This window comes from Chrysemys picta, chromosome 23 (assembly GCF_011386835.1).
Source record: "Chrysemys picta bellii isolate R12L10 chromosome 23, ASM1138683v2, whole genome shotgun sequence".
NCBI classification, from domain to species: Eukaryota; Metazoa; Chordata; order Testudines; family Emydidae; genus Chrysemys; species Chrysemys picta.
Window position 1 is genome coordinate 1,257,693 of NC_088813.1, and position 17,679 is coordinate 1,275,371.

Consider the following 17,679-nt stretch of genomic DNA (forward strand, 5'->3'; position numbering starts at 1 on the left):
TAGATTCACACAGGGACTTAGGTGTCTGACACTTTTAGGGTGACCAGATGACAGAGGTCAAATATCGGGACGCGGGGCGGGGGGGCGGAGCCCCCCACCCTGCCAGAGGGACCTGCCAGGGGGCCAGCTGAGTCCCAGGCAGTGCTAGCCTTTCCTGGAGCGGCTCCCAGGAAGCATCCAGCAGGCAGGTCCCGTCCCTCTGACTCCTAAGGTCACGTGGGTCGGGTCGAGCGGGGGCGGGGGAGCTTGCTGCCAGCGCCTACAAGCCCCACCCCTGCAGCACACAGTGGAGACCTACTCGCCGTCTCTGTGCGTGCCTGGGGAGTGGGGCTGCAGCACTCTGCAGGCTCCTGCCGGCGGGCGGGCGAGTGCCAGGAGTTCAGCTGCGCTGCCCCAGACCCAGGAAGAAGAGGTGAGCGGCGCCGGCAGCACCGGCTTGTGTCCTCCACCAGAGAGTCCCCCGATATCGGGACAAAGTGCGTCCTGACCGATGTAAGGTCAGGACGTGGGACAAGTCCCCTAAAATTGGGACTGTCCCAATAAAATCGGGACCTCTGGTCACCCTAGACACTTTAGGCACCTAAATCCCTGAATCAGGCCCCACTGGAATTCACAAAGCCTCTGCTCATCTTCTGCAGTGGGAGCATGGATGTGAGGTCATGTCAACTCCATAGATGGAGAAGCCAAAAACCTGCCAAGTCACAAACAAGGTAGGTAAGAGAACCGCTACAGCCCCAAATCACACATATCCCACTAACATGTACAAAGGGATAATTTTATTGATTACATACTGTAGAGCTGATAGCATTAGTCAGGAGATACATGCAGATAAACTGTGTTTAAACTTGGCATGCAGACTAGGAGCGCTATATAACTGGTAGGAGGTGAGCACCATCTTTAAGCAGTGTGGAGAGGAAGGAGCAGGCTTTCCCCTACTGAACATGCTTACATGAGTTTTGTGAGAGTCAGGACAGTGCTGGTAGCTCTCTTGGTAGCTCTCTTGTCTGGAGTAGAGGGGAACTGTGAATGATAGAACCTCAGAAAAGAATTGACTTGAATTGGACTCACATAACTTAGCAGGAATATTTGAAAAGGAAAAGAGACCTGGTTTCCTATCTGCCTGTAACACGATGACTGGACCCAGTTCCCCAATCAAACATCCACAAATACAAAAAATGTATTTAGTCTCTTAAAAATACATTCCACACTGGCTGGAGTGCTCAGGTGCTGAATGGCAGCAAGGCAAAGGTGCCTCCCCAATGCACAGTGAAATAATCAAGGAAGAGTTAGATGAGCCCTTGTGTTGTATGCCCTACAAAGCAGCTACATCACTCTTCACCTCTTGCGCAGTAAATGGTCTTTATGCACATGGGTGAGGTGAGTGTGGCTAGTTCTATTAAAGGTGGACACTAGTGTAACTATTTCTTCACTCTCTGTAAATCCTTCCCCCCAAACACCCATGGGAGCCACCTGCACCCTATTCCTTGTGTTTTCCTTGCTTTTCTGAATATCTTCAGCATCATAGCCCTCCTGTTGCCCCGTCATGTCTAATGAGCTGGTATCTGACAATTCCCACTACTGATGGACAGAGACAGCAAAGAACATCAGATATTCAGACACCTGAATTTCCAGAGCCACTGGAGGGGCCATACCTTGCTCAATGCATCCCCAGGGATGGCTGCAGTTTCATTTCCAGACATGAGGGAAGTGAAGGGAGCTACTCTTGAACCACCTAGTCCAAGAGGTGCCTGAAGCAGGCCCGGCCAGAGGCTGTCCATGGCAGTGTGAAAACCCCTTCAGTAAATACCAGTTTTTCCAAAACCTAGCTGGGAGGTGTGGTCTGCATATAAAGGGTTGGATTTTTCTTCAAGTGCTTCTTGGGAGACGAGAACAACAGTTACATACTCCAACAGGCAGCAAATACAGTTACAACTTTGGAATTCTCTGAATGTCTGATTCACATTTCAGCATTATCAAGTCCATGGAAACCCCACCATATTCATATGCTACAATTACAAACATTTCCCCAGTGCTGACAATATTTACAAATATTTACTCTATTTTACAGCTGTTCTCAAAAGTGTGCAATTTGAGTAAAATGTAATGTTTCCTGAAATCATTAATATTAGTTTAATAATACAATCAGCTCCTATTGCACTCAGGTTTAGGGGATATGTCCCCGTTAGGTTTCAATGAGGATTTCTCGCTCAGAGTTAATCTCAGATTTGTTAAGAAGATAACCCACAACCTAGTTACTGACTGACATTTACATTCATTATTTACAACCAGTGAAATGGTAGCGAGATTGTTTCTGTTCAAGAACAGGAATCCAAATAATATGACTTAAAGTAGTGAATGAACAGTCCAAATTACTGGCCAGGATAACTGAAGACAAGTTCTTATCTGCTCATCTCTCTGGGCCCCAGGAGTAAGGAGACAGTCCTCGATCCACTGTGTGTCTTCCAAAGGACCCTCCTGTGGAGAGTAGAAGTGGCACTGAACACTCCAGTGCTCCTAGTCCACTGCTGAAAGGCTGCTGATGCCAGGTGTGGACAGGCTCTGATGGGAGCTGGCACCATTCAGAGTTAACACTGAGGCTCACTGCATTCGTCCTTGGTTCTGGTGACAAGGCCGTCAAATGGAAAGGGCAGTGGTCGCATTTGACCTGAATTTCAGAAATATGTTTAAAGGCAGGGGAGGTGGGCTGCCTCCCTGTGCTGACAGTGGGGCTTGAGTTTTATGGCTGTCCAAATGGGGAGTTCCTGTTTGCAAGCAGACTGAGGAAGGGCACTGTCCAGTGCTTGGATGACTGCTTCTAAGTTAGCATGGCCCCATTCCTGCTCTCAGTGACATGTCTGGCAACACCCCCTCTGGCTTCAATGGGACCAGACAGAGGGGCTGTGTGAACTCTGCCTAATTAGCAACATGAGGCCTCCCGCCCAGGTTCTGTGCAGACTGAAGGGAGCTGGAGTGATGGTGCATGTAGCACATTCCCCCCTCAGGACACATAGGGTCATTAAGATGTGGCCTGAGGAATGGCGAGGCCAGAGATCACTGCAGACTCTGCTGGCTGGGTTTGCCCAAGGCCCTGATCCAGCAAATCATCTATGCACGTGTGTAGCTTTCATTCTAAAGTCAGTGGGACTGTACTTGGGCTGAAAGTTATGCACATACTTAGGAGTTTCATTGAATCAAGGCCAAAATGACTTTTTGCTGCGCAGCATCTCGGAGAGAGAGGCTGTGAGGGCTAGAGGACAAGGCAGGGACTTATGGGCACAAGCCTGGCATCTGATGACCTCAAAGCTGCCCCAATAAGGAGTGAAATGAATGCCTTGAAAAGAGCCTGTGGCAACACTGTATTCAGCTGAGGCAGTGCCTGAATGAGGAAAGGCTTGGAAGGAACCACAGAGTCTATGCTGGGTGTGTGACCCTCGAGGGCACTGAGAAGGGCTGTCCAGCAGGGGAACAGCCACAGCACAGACACTTTCACCAAGGCTGGGCTCAGCTACAGCGGGCTAATGCCCCTTGGTGGCCACGGGAATGGTTCAGCTAGTTCCCTGCATGAGTGGCAAGGCTCAGAGAGCGACCCGAACCCTGCACAGAGGGGCAGGCTCAGCCAGCAGCAAGCTAGTGCATGGACCGGGATAGAGGCACAATGGCAGCAGAACAAGCCTTTGCAGGAGGGGCTCACATGCTGCTGGTGCCCAGGGAGCCATTTACCACAGATGACATGGCCCAACTCACTGCTGAGATGAGGTCCAGTGACAGCAGTGGGATTTAGGCTTTGAAGTGACTTCAGCACTGTTGAAAATTTTAGCCATGAACCTTGGGAAAGTAAGGGGGGAAGACGTAAAGAGGAAGGATTGGTCTATTATCAGCATACAAAGAAAACCTTGTACTGTGACTTTGACTATGCTTAGAGCGGAGTTAATACACAAGTGCAATCACCCTTCCCAGGAGAATGAAACCAGCCATGACCCTTTGCTGCCAGTCCAGCAGCTGGCCTGGGGAGCACTTCTTCCTTACTGCTCACCAAGTGCTGCCTCCTGTGTGGTACATGGGGAATTTGGGTCCAGTGATGGTACAGAGTGTTCAGAGCACTGCTGCTTACAGGTGTGGTGGGACAGGATGTGCCCAGCTTAAAAGGAAAGAAGGCAAGTGAAAGCTAAACCCTGCCCCCACACCCGTGGAAGAGACAAACATGGCAATTGTGTGGAGCATTAACACTGTCAACAAACACCGAGTTCCAGCCTCGTTCCCTTTCAGCGGAGGTTCGTGGTGGCCATGAGAGGGTGGGGAGGAAACTGTTATGTGCAAGGGTGTCCTACCAGCAGAGGGCGAAGAGCCTACTGCAGCTGCCTCAAAGCTTAGGCTGAGGAATCTGCAGAACTCCCTTTGCCCAGCAGATGGCGTAGAGGGACTGGAGCAGTGGGCCCCAAGGGGAATTGATGTGCTACACAAGGTGTATCTGCGGCAGGCTGCTCCCCCGCCCTGAGATGTTGTCCCGTAGTAAGTGGTTTGTTCTGGGAGCAGATCACCCCTCTCTTGGCCACAACGACGTAGGCTCAGGACACTCCTGTCATTGGGGCATGTCTGGCTCTGCTGTCCTTACCATACGAGGTTGCAGCATGGGCAGGAGTCAGCCACAAAATGAGTTCAGCTCTCCTGGTGTGGGGCTGAGGGCATGAATGTCAGGCAATGAATCCTCCCCTCACATTTCACTGGACAGGCCAAGCACAGGGGCTCTGAGTGAGCTGGGCCTTACCCAGCAGCCTCCCAGGCTGAGCTCCTCCATGGATTCCAGGTGCTGGGGAGACCCAGTGGCAAGCATGAGGGGAAGGCAATGTTGTTTCCTGGGACCCGACAGGGACTCCTTCCTCCCTGGCCCAGAGTGCAGTGCCTCCCAGTGACAGTGCATGGGGGCTAGGTGGGTGCAGAAGATAAGGGCTCAGTAGGCTCCTCTTCTTTTCTCCTATTATTGCTCCAGCCTCCCTCCCTAACCCCAGCCCCTGGATTGGCTGGGCCCACTAGTGATCTCCTATGGGGAGGGGCAGCCATTCCTGATGGCTAAAGGAGAGGTCTGGGGGAAAGAGCAGCTGTTTCTATATGTGAGTTGGTGATGGGAAGATGGGACAGGGATGGGGTTGTCTATGGGATCATGAGAGCTCTGTACCCATCTGTGGTTCACATGCAAACTGCCTTCCCTGAGAGCAAACAGACTATGAGATCACGGCACTGACTGGGCTGGGAGCCATGTAGCATCCCTCCCCCGCCCCCCCCCCCCCCGCACTGTGCAGGGTGGGTGTCATGCAGCACTAATAGCCAGTGCAATGGAGTCAGGGTGGAATGGCTCCCAGCATGGCCAGAGGGGAGACAGGAAGGTTCAGGCAATCACCCTGTCCTGAAGCATGATGGGAGGTTCGTGGAATAGCCCCTGTCCAGTGGTAATAGGGAGGGGCAAGGAAAAGCCCCTATCCAGAGGGGTAGTGGGGAGAAGGTAGAGCAGCCCCTGGCCAGAAGGGAGACACAGGATGGCTCCTGGCAAGGCTGGAGAATGGCCTGAGCATATCAATCCCAACTTAGCTCAATGCTCATTTGTGCCTCTTGGAGAGGAGGGTTCTGCCTTCGAGTGCAAGGTGCAAAGCTCCACTCATGAACCTCAGTGCATGGCAGCTAGGGCGGGAGAGGGGGGTGGGAGGGGCAGTGGGAGCACAGAGCTCTGGCTGAAAGGCAGCCAGGTCCAAGCTGAGGGAAGCGTTCATTGCTGTTTTGCTTGGCTCAGTAAACAGCCTTGTATTATCAAATCTCTGGCCAAGGAGGAATGGGGTGGCAAGGCATGCCAGGCCTGTGGCAGGAATCCTGGTGAAGAAGCTCTCTAAGCAATGTTCTCTACACATGGATGTGACCTGGGGTGAATGCGTTCCTCCTTCATGTGGCTGAAGAGATCTGGGAACTCATGTGCTTTCCTGGTGCAAGGTGTTTTGACTGAGCAATAGCAGAGGCAGATTAAGAATAATGCAAACTTTCACCATGACACTGAAAACTTTCAGACTTGGAAGGACTCGGTTCCTTTTGAAAATCCAGATGTGCTCAGCAGCTGTAAGAGCCAGTTGCATTGTGGCTATTGGGGTAGCTCTAGTGTTCTTTATAAATTACAGTGGTTAATGTAGGGTTCTCTTTTGTACTGCAAGTACCATAGCAGACTATAGATGCAGTGGCCACAGACCCAGAGGAGTTTCCATACTGATACAGACCTATATTCCTGTGGAGACAAATCCAGTCTCAGACCAGAGATGAGAAGTGGGTTCCCCTGAGAGAAGTCTCTGCAGCCACCTTCCTGGCAGAGAAGGAAAATGTGCTCGTTAATCTTCTGTCCCACACAAATCACATTAGAAAACAGATTCCAGGCTAGCTGAAGGCTTCGTTGCGTTTACAAGGCAGGAATGACACCCATGCAGCTGGTAACAGCCTTGGCTCTTGCCCCACGAAATGGAGTGTTCGTTTGGCGAAAGGAAAGAAGTTCATCTCCTAGAGGTCATCCGGGAGGAGCGGGAAATGCCCTAGAAGAGAGAACCCCACAGCATCACATACTGAGCAGCTCAGAGATCTGTTCCTCTCCAACAGCAGTATGCACCAGAGGAACAAACATCACAACTTCTCTTGGACAGCCACCACCACCCAAACCCTCTCCCTTTACCTCCTCTCCTACCTTCCCCTGCGGGGAGCAAATGCCACAGCCTCATGCACAGACACGGCAACTCAGAGGGAGCAGACAGGGTCAGATCTGGCCAGTGGAACCTACCCCCTTTCTGTATTTATACTGGAACAGCTCTGACATGCCCCATCTCATCCTTAGGCTTCCCAGTGATACCATGGCCTTGTCCAGGGACAGGTCGTATTTGTTAAATCAGCCTCCTTGAGCTACAGAAGGAGCACAGTTTTGTAGTTGCTATTTTCTCAGTTTTATGGAATTTTTCCCTTAGGGACCTGGCCTGTTTCCCAGTGGATATAACCAGGGCACTAGTTTCCAGGGTTTTCCAGCTGTTAACCTCAAGAAGGCAGCCTGCGATCTATGAATCACACTGGGTTCATCTCGTGCATCATCACCAGTAATAGGTGACCCTGCAGGGCCAAAATAAGCCCTCAGCTAAATCTGTGGAGCCCCATTTTCGGCAGATCATGATCCTAATGACACCCGTGCAATGTCATTAGCCTTAAGGTGTCCCTCTGGGAATACTTTGGCTGCAGAACAACTACCTTTGGTGATGAGGCAGGGAATGGAAAGAACTCAGCTTGACTCTCAGACCCAAAGGGGAGTTGGTGGCATTAACAGTTATAAAACATGTCTTCTTATTTCCAAATTAGACAGATCTGATCTCGAGTCATGGAGACACAATGCATAGGGAGCCCCATGATGCCATTTGACAGTCGCTTTTCACAGCAGTCACATTAAGTTGCATAGTGCTTACTTTGCTAACAGCATCCATCGAAAAGAGCATATTCAGGACAGATGCCATGCACTCTAAGTGCCAGTGCAGATAGGCTCTGAAGAAACAGCAGCCAAATGTCAAAAAATTCATCTCTTTATGAGTTCCCAGGCAGTGTTTCTCAGGCTTGGCCATGCACATGCTCAGGCCCATGTCAGCTGACCCAGGCTTGCGGGCTCAGGCAACAGGGCTGTTGAATCATTACATAGGCATTTGGGCTCAGGCTGACTTCCAGGCTTTGGGACCCCATGAGGGAGAGGGTCCCAAAGCTCAGGATCCAGCCCAAGCCTGAATGTCTGCAACTGCAATTTTATAGGCCTGCAGTTCAAGCCCTGTGAAGCCATGTCAGCTGCCATGGGCCAGCCATGGGTGTTAAAGTGCAGTGTAGGCTCATGCAAATCCCCTCTGAGTTCTCTGTGTGGGGAAGGAAGTGGTACTTGTGAGAGAGGATTTCCTCACCACCCACTGCTCCAAACACTGATAAACGAAAATCAATGGGAAGAGACCCTGCACACAAGCCTGTACCCAAAGGAAAGTTCAGAGAGAGGCAAAACAGGATGTCACCCCGACTGACTTGCAATCTGTTGGGTTTGCTTCTCAACAAACACTGAACAAAAAGAGTTCTGAGCAGCTCCAGCACTGTTCTTCACTCCTAATCACACAGTGAGCAAAAATAGCCACCTGACCTTCCACCCACTTACCTATACCCCTGTGACCCTGTCCCCCATGTGAAAAGAGGTAGGAAGGATCTGCATACCCCAAGCACATGGGCAGGAATGGACCCCCAACTCTGCAGCAGCAGTGGCCCCAGGGCTGACCTGGCTGTAGGGTGAAAGTCAGCGAGCTTGCAAATCTCTGAAGCAAGAGCCTTATGCCTCACCCTTGACCAGTTTAGTTCTCTTTAGAATAGCACTTAGATTGACCGACCTGGTCCTCTGTCTTGCAGCCCAGCTGTGCATGGGGACTGGTTCCAGGGCGCTGCTGCAGCTCCATCTGGGAGGTTGGCCTTTTCTCTGAAGTCTCAGCCTGGGACAGCTGCTCAGAAGAGCCATATTGTTTTCTTCTGGAACTGGGAACAAAATCTTTGCTTTCCTCCTGTAGTAATAGGAGCAAAAAGGTTGGAAATCTTGTGCTGTTCAATACACCAGAGAGTGCCCAGAACTGTAGCTGCCTCCAAGAGTCCTGCAGGTGTGCAGCATCAGAGAAGTCATATCTAATTTAGCTAATGTGCCCACTTGCCCACGGTGAGTTTCACCATCCATTGTGCTGTCCAGTCTCACAGAGGGCATAAAGCCTTCTGGGGAACCTCACAGTCCTCTGTCAGTTTTACTGATGAAAATAACTTTGCATCATCAGCAAATGACCTGCTGCCCATGTATTCCCACAGCAAACCTAGAGTGCAGAATAACTGATGCAATGACAAGGTCCCAAAGTTAAAAAAACAGTTTAATCAGGCAAGAAATGTAGAAGTTAGGACTGCAACAGCACCATTAACTTGGCTTCAGGGCAAACTGCTTCGTTTTCAATTAATATTTATAAAAATAAACAGCAGCGTTCTGAAGCCAACATTTTTCGAAGTGGGCACTGAGTGAGGGGCTTCCCTTTTTGGATGCCCAGCGTTAGACACATAGGCCCAGATCCTTAGAGATATATCAGCATTGCTCTGGTCAGGGTTGCAATGCGTAACCAGGGCCGCCCGGGGGGGTGGAGGGGGCAGGGGGGCGGGGCAAGTGGGGCAATTCGCCCCAGGCCCCGCAGGGGCCCCGCAAGCCCTGGCCTGGCGGCAGCCTGTGTCTTCGGCGGCATTTCAGCGGCGGGTCCTTCAGTGCTGCCGAAGACGCGGACCGACTGATGGACCCCCACCGCCGAAATTCCGCTGAAGACCTGCAGCGCCGCCAGGTGAGTACAATCGCCGCAGCTCCCCCGCTTTGCTCCAGGCCCCCTGAATCCTCTGGGTGGACCTGTGTGTAACCCCTAGGTGCTCTGCTGGATAATGGATTTCTTTAGCTGTTTGGGTTAGATACAAATAATATCACATCCCTGGTGATTACAGCTGATATGTTCTTGCAAGTTCTATTCCTGTGATAAATTCACTGTGCAATAGGCTACACGGCTAAGGCTGTGAGTTTGTCACAGAGGTCACAGATTCCACGACATTCCAGGACCTCCATGACTTCTGCAGTGGCTGGTGTGGCTGGCCCGGGGGCTGCCTGAGCAGCTTGGGCAGTTCCTGGGCCAGCCGCACCGGCTGCTGTGGGGGCAGCCTCGGGTCCCCCTCCCCCAGCAGCAACAGGACGTTGGATGGGCGGCTTAGGGCTGGGGGTTGGGGCACAGGAAGGGGTGGGGGCTCTGGGAGGCGCTTACCTCGGGGGGGGGAGGAAGTCTCCCCAGAAGCGGTGACATCCCTCGGCTCCTAGGTGGAGGCATGGCCAGGGGCTCTGCGTGCTGCCTCTGGGAGCTGCAAAGCCAGTGCTTGGGGTGGAGGCAATGTGCAGAGCCACCTGGCCACACCTCCGCCTAGGAGCTGAGGGATGGTTCGGCTTCTGGGGAACCGTGGGGGTCCCGGGCCATGCAGTGCCACCCACCTCCCCCCAGCACCTGCAGGGACTGGGGCCATGGCACCCCCAAGCTGCCTCCCCACAGCACCCGGGGCACCCCCTCCCCAAGATTTAGTCACGGGTATTTTTAGTAAAAGTCATAGACAGGTCATGGGCCATGAATTTTTTTTGTTTACTGCCCGTGACCTGTCCATGACTTTTACTAAAAATACCTGTAACTAAAATGTAGGCTTATCCATGGCTAATGTGAAGATTAAAGGAGACAAAGGACACCCCCCCTTTAGTTCCTCAGCACAATTCCCACAGGAGAGACTTTGAACAGAAAGGGCTAGATCCACAAAGGAATTCAGGCCCCTAACAGACACTTCAGATGCCTGCATCCAACATTTAGATCCTCAGAACCCGCACTCAGCTGCCACTTAACCCTACAGGCGCCTAAATTTCCACCTGCAAAGTCACTTAGGTGCCTAAATTCTGCTACTGGGTATGCACACAGTCACCTCAGTCCTAACACCTAGGTACCTCTCTCACACGTGAGTCCTTGCAGCAGCCTCAATTTCAGCATTCCCATGCCGACAGGGCCAGCTGGAGAGGCAGGTGCCCTGGGTGCCAATTTCTGGAGGCACCAACTCAACACCGTCGAGTCGGAGTATGTGACATCATTTGGCTGGGTTTTTCCACTCTGGTTGGCAAAACACCTAGGGCCAACTCTGCCCATCTATCTTGCCTTAGGGGCCTCACTTTGGCAGGCATGCTCAGAGCCCTGTGCTAAACAATGCTGATCCCGGAAACGCAGGTGTTGGTGCTGCCTCCCTCTTCAGCCCACCTACGTGACTTTAGAGTGGAGACCCAGGTTCAAATCCCTCTCTGCTTGCTGTGGAGCAGGGATTTGAACTCCCATCTCCCTTCAGGCTGCCCTAGCCACTGGGCTGGGGATTAGCATGAAGTATGTTTCTTCTAGTCTTTCTGGTTGATGCTGTTCCACTTTGTATAAATAATTAGTCACTGGACCAGAAACAGAGTGACTGACTTTTAGCCCAGCAGTTAGGGCATTCAATGAGGATGGGGGAGACCCCTGTTGAAGACCAGTCATCATTGACAACTTCCTTTTTGAAATACAGACATCAGAACTAGACAGTATCTAGTGATGGTTTCACTAAGGTCTTACACAGAGGTAATACCACCTCCCTACTGTACTTGCTATTCCTGTTTGTACATCCAGGGACCCCTTATAGCATCACACTGGGAACTCATGTGCAGTTGATTATCTACCATAACCTCTAGGTCCTTTTCAGAGTCACTGCTTTCCAGAGTACAGTCCCCCATCCTGGAAGGCTGATTTATATTCTTTCTTCCTAGATGTATGACCTTGTATTTGGCTGTATTAAAATGGATGTTGTTCAAATGAGCCCAATTTATCAAGCAATCCAGTTCAATTGTCCCCATCATTATTTACCACTCCCATTTTTTATCTCATCTGCAAACTTTACCAGCAATGATTTTATATTTTCTTCCAGATCATTAAGATAAAGAACAAAACCCTGTGGGACCCCATTAGAAACACCCTCATTGAATGACATTTACAATTACCTTTTAAAGCTATTTAATATAGGCTATGTGGATTTTGTATAGTGCTAATCTTTTTTAATCAGCATGTCATGCAAGACTAAGTCAAATGCCTTCCAGTAGTCTACAGGAGTATATTATATTAACTGGTTTCAGAGTGGTAGCCGTGTTTGTCTGTATCAGCAAAAACAACGAGGAGTCCTTGTGGTACCTTAGAGACTAACAAATGTATTTGGGCATAAGCTTTCGTGGGCTAGAACCCATTTCATCAGATGCATGGAGTGGAAAATACAGGAGAAGGTATAAATACATGAAAAGATGTGAGTTGCCTTACCAAGTGTGAAGTCAGTCTAACAAGACAAATAACTTCAAAAGATATTTTTCCTCCCTTGATATCCTGCTGTCAATTGAATTGTTATACCTGCTCCTGTATTTTCCACTCCATGAATCTGATGAAGTGGGTTCTAGCCCATGAAAGCTTATGCCCAAATAAATTTGTTAGTCTCTAAGGTGCCACAAGGACTCCTTGTTGTTTTTATTATATTAACAGTTACTTTTACTAACCAAACTTTTAATCTCATTAAAAATATACAGTTTGTTTGACAGAACCTATTTTCCATAAAACCATGACGACTGGCACTAATTATGCTACCATCTTTAACTCTGTATCAGCCTTTCCATTATTTTGCTAGGAATCAATGTCAGGATAATCCACCTGTAGTTCCTGGATCATCCTGTTTACGCTTTTAAAAAACTGGTACAATAGTAGCATTGTTCCAGACCTCTGGAACTTCCCTAGTGTTCCAAGACTTGTTAAAAATCAACATTAATGGTTCAGAAAGCTTCTTGGCTAATTCTTTTAATACACTGGTATCCTGTAGATTTAAAAACATCCCCGGTGGGAATACCGCCTCACCTCTGAGAAGATAAATTGGGAAGATAAATTCTGTTTACAATATTTATTTTTAGGTGTATGCAATCCGAACAAGCCAAGCCATAGCGTTCTTATTAGCGATGTTCGAGGCACGAAGACCTCCAGAGAATTGAGTCATTTTGCAGTCCTCCACATATTATGGTTTGTGGCTGCCCACACTGACATAGTGGACTGTCTCTAAAACGCCAACAAAATTCCACTGCTGTTTATAAAGAACTTAAGAGGCAAATTTTCAAAGGTATTTATGCACCTAAAGATGTAGACCGGTGCCTAGTAGGATTTTCTAAAAGGCCAGGGTGCTCAACTCCCACTGAAATCAAGTTTGAAATCTACTGAAATCAATGAGAGTTGGGTACCTGGGATCCTGCTAGGTACCTATCTGCAATATTAGATGCCTAAATACCTTCAAAAATCTGGCCTTGTTACACTAGGATGAAAGCAACATAGACAGTTTTGTCCCAGTCTAATTCTGGTGTTTGAGTAAGATTTCCACTTCTTTTGGATGCTCTTCTAGCCTACTGAGCTCAGGAAGATTTTCAGAAGTGCCAAATGGATGTTGGAGCACAAGCCCCATTGACTGTCCTTGACCTTTAATGGGACTTGAGGCCCTAAATCCCTTAGGCACATTTGAGAACCTCTGCCTCGTTCACATCTGCACTTACCCAGGCAGATTTTATTCTCCCCCACTACTTTGGTTTTTTGCTCCTTTGAAGCCCCCCCCCACCGAACATTGGCTCTGAACTAGACACCAGGCTCATTCTAGGATTTGGAGGTTTGAACTTTGCCCTTCAACATGCTCTTAGCGTCTCTCCACATAGCATTCACTCTTAGGGAACTAATCCCTTAGGACTGTGAGTTTGCTGAGGTCTGCCCAGGATCTTGCCTCCCATCTTTTTGCTCTGTCCTACCTATTGGTTGCCAGTCCTATCCCCTGCCTCCCATAGGAAGTGTGTTTGTGGGTATGATATGACTAAAACTGCTCTCAGGAATGAGAACAGGTTTGCATCCTAAAGTGACTCCACGCTCAGAAATGTGATGGAAGAAATTAACAGTGGCACTAGCTCTTTTTAAATGCTGGGTGTATTCTTATGTTGGTTCCTTCTGTTTCAGAGAGGGCTGTAAATGACTTGAATGTGTTTGTGGTAGTGGAAGTTGTATTTTTATGCACTTTGCATTAAGAGTCTTCCAAAGGACTTAAGAATGTCTCCTTGTGATGTATTTTCTCTCTCAAGAAGCTGTTTCCAATGACCTATGGCTCTTACAACTGATTGCCTCCAATGGAGGGTTCATTGTTCTTCTCAAGAGGTTCAGAAAGGTTTCACTGTAATACTGTTTCTTTAGTGAGGTGGGAGGACAGGGGAAAGATCTGCTCTAGGAATTATTTGGGGGCAGGTCTCTTGCCTGTGCTACACAGGTGGTCAGAATAGATTATCCCAACACCTTGTAGGTTCAAGATGTGCCCTGCTCCTGAGGGCTATTTCTAGGCCAGAGGTTAGTGTTTATACCTGAGCCACTGCAAATACATGTCTCCTCCAAGAAAGGGCACCCTAGGTTTATCAGCTAGGTTTGAAAGCTCAGCTTTCATTTTAAAAATTGTTGCTAGCCTTCACATTTGCAGGGAAAGGCTCACACTTAACCCAACCCCATGATTTTTGGGATCTGACTCATGATCTTTGAGGTTAGGCACTACAGACCTTTTCTATCCCTCCAAGGTCTGGAAAGTTAGACTCAAGGTGCTAAGTACACCCAAGCTCACCGAAGCCCTGCTGCCCCAGGGGGTGGGGTGGGGTGGGGTGCAAAACCAAAGCCCGAGCCCACCACCCCAGGCCGGGGAAGGAGCAAAGTCGAAACCCAAGGGGTGAAGCCCCAGGCAGGGGGCCTGTAACCTGAGCCCCGCTGCTCAGGGCTGAAGCCGTTGGGCTTCAGCTTTGGCCTTGGCCCAGCAAGTTTAAGCCAACCCCGGTGAACGATTTTAGTGTCCCCTAGTCAGGGTCTCTGTCATACATTGGGTCTCACACCTGGCCTCAGCAAGCTGGGAAGCCTCAGCTTTCTCCTGTCTGCGTGCAGAGCAGGGCCCTAGCCCAGGGAGTGGCAGCAGCTTCAGCCCTATTTAACCTCCCACCATGCTGCATGGAGAGGGTAGAACAATGCTGGGGGAGAGTGGTGGGGGGTGTGTGTGGAGAGAAGGCAGGTGCATTGGCCCTCCATTCCCAACCCCTGCTCAGTCAGCTGCCCTTGCCGCAGCAATTGCTGCAGCTGGGCTCTGTGCAGTTGAAGCAGGGGACAGGATAGGGGAGATAGGAGAGCAGGGGGAAGCCTCCTGGGGGAAGGACAGGAAGGTCCTGGGGAGTGTGTCCCTCCCATCAGCCAGAAGTGGGTAGGTGCCCCCAGTTTGTGAGTGTGTTGAATTTACATCATGAAACACACACACAAGGAGCCCGGCTTAGCACAAAAACCAGACAACACCAATGATTTTTAAAAATTATTATTTGACAGACAAACTTGTGATTTGGGGGGCAGGGAGCTGTATCATGGTATTTGAACTCCCAAAGTTGGTAATAGCATGGTCCTGAACAGGTAGCAGATTTAAGGTCCGATATCTCACCCCCTGCCAAAGTAAAGATTGGTGTTATATGTCACTTAGAAGGGTCTTCCTGTGGAATACAGTAGCCCTAGCAGATCCCCCAGCTATAGACCTAGATCCTTTAGGGGATTTTTTTGAGATTTCTCAAATGTATAATTTTCAGGGTTGCCAACTTTTACAATTTTATTGCAAATCTAACAATATTTGTTGTTTTTCTCAAAGAGCAAGCTCCTGGAGTCATGTTATTGTGTGAGAAGCTCAGCTTTCATCTAAAAAAATGTTACCTACCTGTTGCTAGCCTTCATAGTTGCAGGGAAAGGCTCACACTTAGATCCCAAAAATCATACAACTGGGTTGACTCATGCTCTTCGAGGTTAGGCAGTACAGACCTTTTCTATCCCTCGAAGGTCTGGAAAGTTGACTCAAGGTGCTAAGTACATGACCACTCAAATGTGTAATGTTGGATAAAAGCTTCATTTGGGCTGCACTGCTAACACATTCATAGCTCTGCCATGCATGTAAGATGTGTTTATTCCAAACTGAAGCCAAAAAATCCTGTAGTCCATGCCATCACGTATTCTTTATTTATCTCTGGTCTCTCCTCCCGAAGCCTCTCCCTGCACACAATCTCATCTCAATGTAAAAACTTTCCCTTCTACATCTCCAGCCTTCCAAGATCCCTCAGGCACCCTCCATCTCATTTAAAATACCAGCTAGAACAGTGGTTCTCAAAGCCGCTCCACCGCTTGTTCGGGGAAAGTCCCTGGCAGGCCAGACCGGTTTGTTTTCCTGCTGCGTCCACAGCTCCCACTGGCTGCGGTTTGCTGCTCCAGGCCAATAGGGGCTGGGGGAAGGACGGCCAGCACGTCCCTCGGCACTTGCCGTTTCCCGCAGCTCCCACTGGCCGCGGTTCGCTGCTCCAGGCCAACGGGGGCTATGGGAAGTGGCGCGGGCCGAGGGACGTGCTGGCCACCCTTCCCGCAGCCCCCATTGGCCTGGCGCAGTGAACCGCGGCCAGTGGGAGCTGCGATCGGCTGAACCTTCGGACATGGCAGGTAAACAAACCGACCCGGCCCGCCAGGGGCTTTCCCTGAACAAGCGGCAGACCGGCTTTGAGAACCACTGAGCTAGAACATCTTCCTTCCTTCTTACCTAGACTCTTAAATAACAGTTGAGCAACAGAGAACTCAGTGCTAACTGTACTATCTCAGGGCCAGATTCATTTAGGTACCTAAATACCTTGACAAACAGTTACTGTAACTGTGGTTCTTCGAGATGTGATGCAGATGTGTATTCCAAGTAATTGTGTGCACACTGGACAGGCCTAGCAGTACCCGTAGAGGGGCAGTGTTTGCGCCTTGTGTCTATAACCCGTATATGAGGCAGCGCCGCCCCAACCTCCCTAAGTTCCTTCGCACCAAATGTCTAGGGGAAGACTCCAATGCAGAGGTGGAGGGCAGGTTGTGGAATACACGTCTTCATCACATCTCAAAGAACCACAGTTACAGTAAGTAACCATTTCTTCTTTGAGTAGATGCAGATGTGTATGCCCAGTAGGTGACTTACAAACAGTACCCCCGTCCAGAGGCGGGGCTCGGAGTCTATCTGAATAGGATCTCAGGACTGCTCTTCCAACATTAGCATCTACTCTGGAACATGCAGTGATCATGTAATGGTCCGTAAATGTATGGATGGATGGCCACATGCAAATGTCCGATATGGAAATATCACTGAGGAACATCACCAATGTTGCCTGTGCTCTCGTGGAATGAGCCCATATCTGCTGTGGAATCATAGCTGGCGCTATCTCATACGCAGTCTGAATACAAGACATTATCCATCTTGAGATAGCCTGTGCAGACACTGCTTGTCCCTTCATGCAGTCCGCATAGGATATGAACACGCAAGGTGAAGCACGAAACAGTTCAGTCCTATTTAGTGTCTAACGTTTGGAGGCGTTGCTCCTCTGCGGAGGAATGTGGCTTAGGGGAAAATACACCACCTGGTTCAAATGCAACTGAGAGACCACGTTGGATAAGAACTTTGGGTGTGGCTGGATCATTACCTTGTCCGTGGAAAACTGTGTGTAAGGAGGCCCCAGAGGCAATTGCTACCAAGAATGCAGTTTTCTGAGACAGGAGAAGCAATGGGCAGGAAGCATGGGGCTTGAATGGAGGTCCCATAAGAGCTGCTAAAACAGTGTTTAGGTCCCACAAGGGGACTGGCCCTCAGACCAGAGGATGCAGGCGGAGAAGTCCTTGTCACCATGGCATTGGAAAAAATCTGATTTCCCTTGAATAGATGGATGAAACACGGATATTGCTGCCAAGTGCATTCTCAGAGAACTGAGTGCCAAGCCCGATTTCTGAAGGTGTAGCAGGTACTCCAAGATGTGCTGGATGGAAGTCCCTGTTCTTCCATTTTGCCAAATAGGCTGTCCAAGTGGAAGGTTTCACAGCCTCCAAGCAATGTTCTTCCTTTTCATTCAGCCATGCAGCAGCCATGCCGTAAGGTGTAGGGAGCTGATAGTCAGATGCAGAATGCATCTGT

General features: G+C 49.7%; 1 protein-coding gene across 6 annotated transcripts in view; it reads right to left on the minus strand.

Annotated features, from left to right (window-relative positions):
- Positions 1-761: 761 nt before the first annotated feature.
- LUZP1 (leucine zipper protein 1) overlaps positions 762-17,679 on the minus strand; it is a 65,288-nt gene continuing 48,370 nt past the window's right edge. For 4 of the 6 annotated variants that reach the window (XM_065577210.1, XM_065577211.1, XM_065577209.1 and 1 more), the window contains 2 exons: positions 8,415-8,582; positions 762-6,560 (listed from right to left, as the gene is read on the minus strand). In XM_065577210.1, coding sequence (XP_065433282.1) covers positions 6,522-6,560; positions 8,415-8,582 — 207 coding nt within the window. In that variant the 3' untranslated portion in view covers positions 762-6,521. Of the gene's footprint in view, positions 6,561-8,414; positions 8,583-15,013; positions 15,154-17,679 lie in introns of those variants that run through there. The other 2 variants (XM_065577214.1, XM_065577213.1) reach the window with 2 other exon arrangements.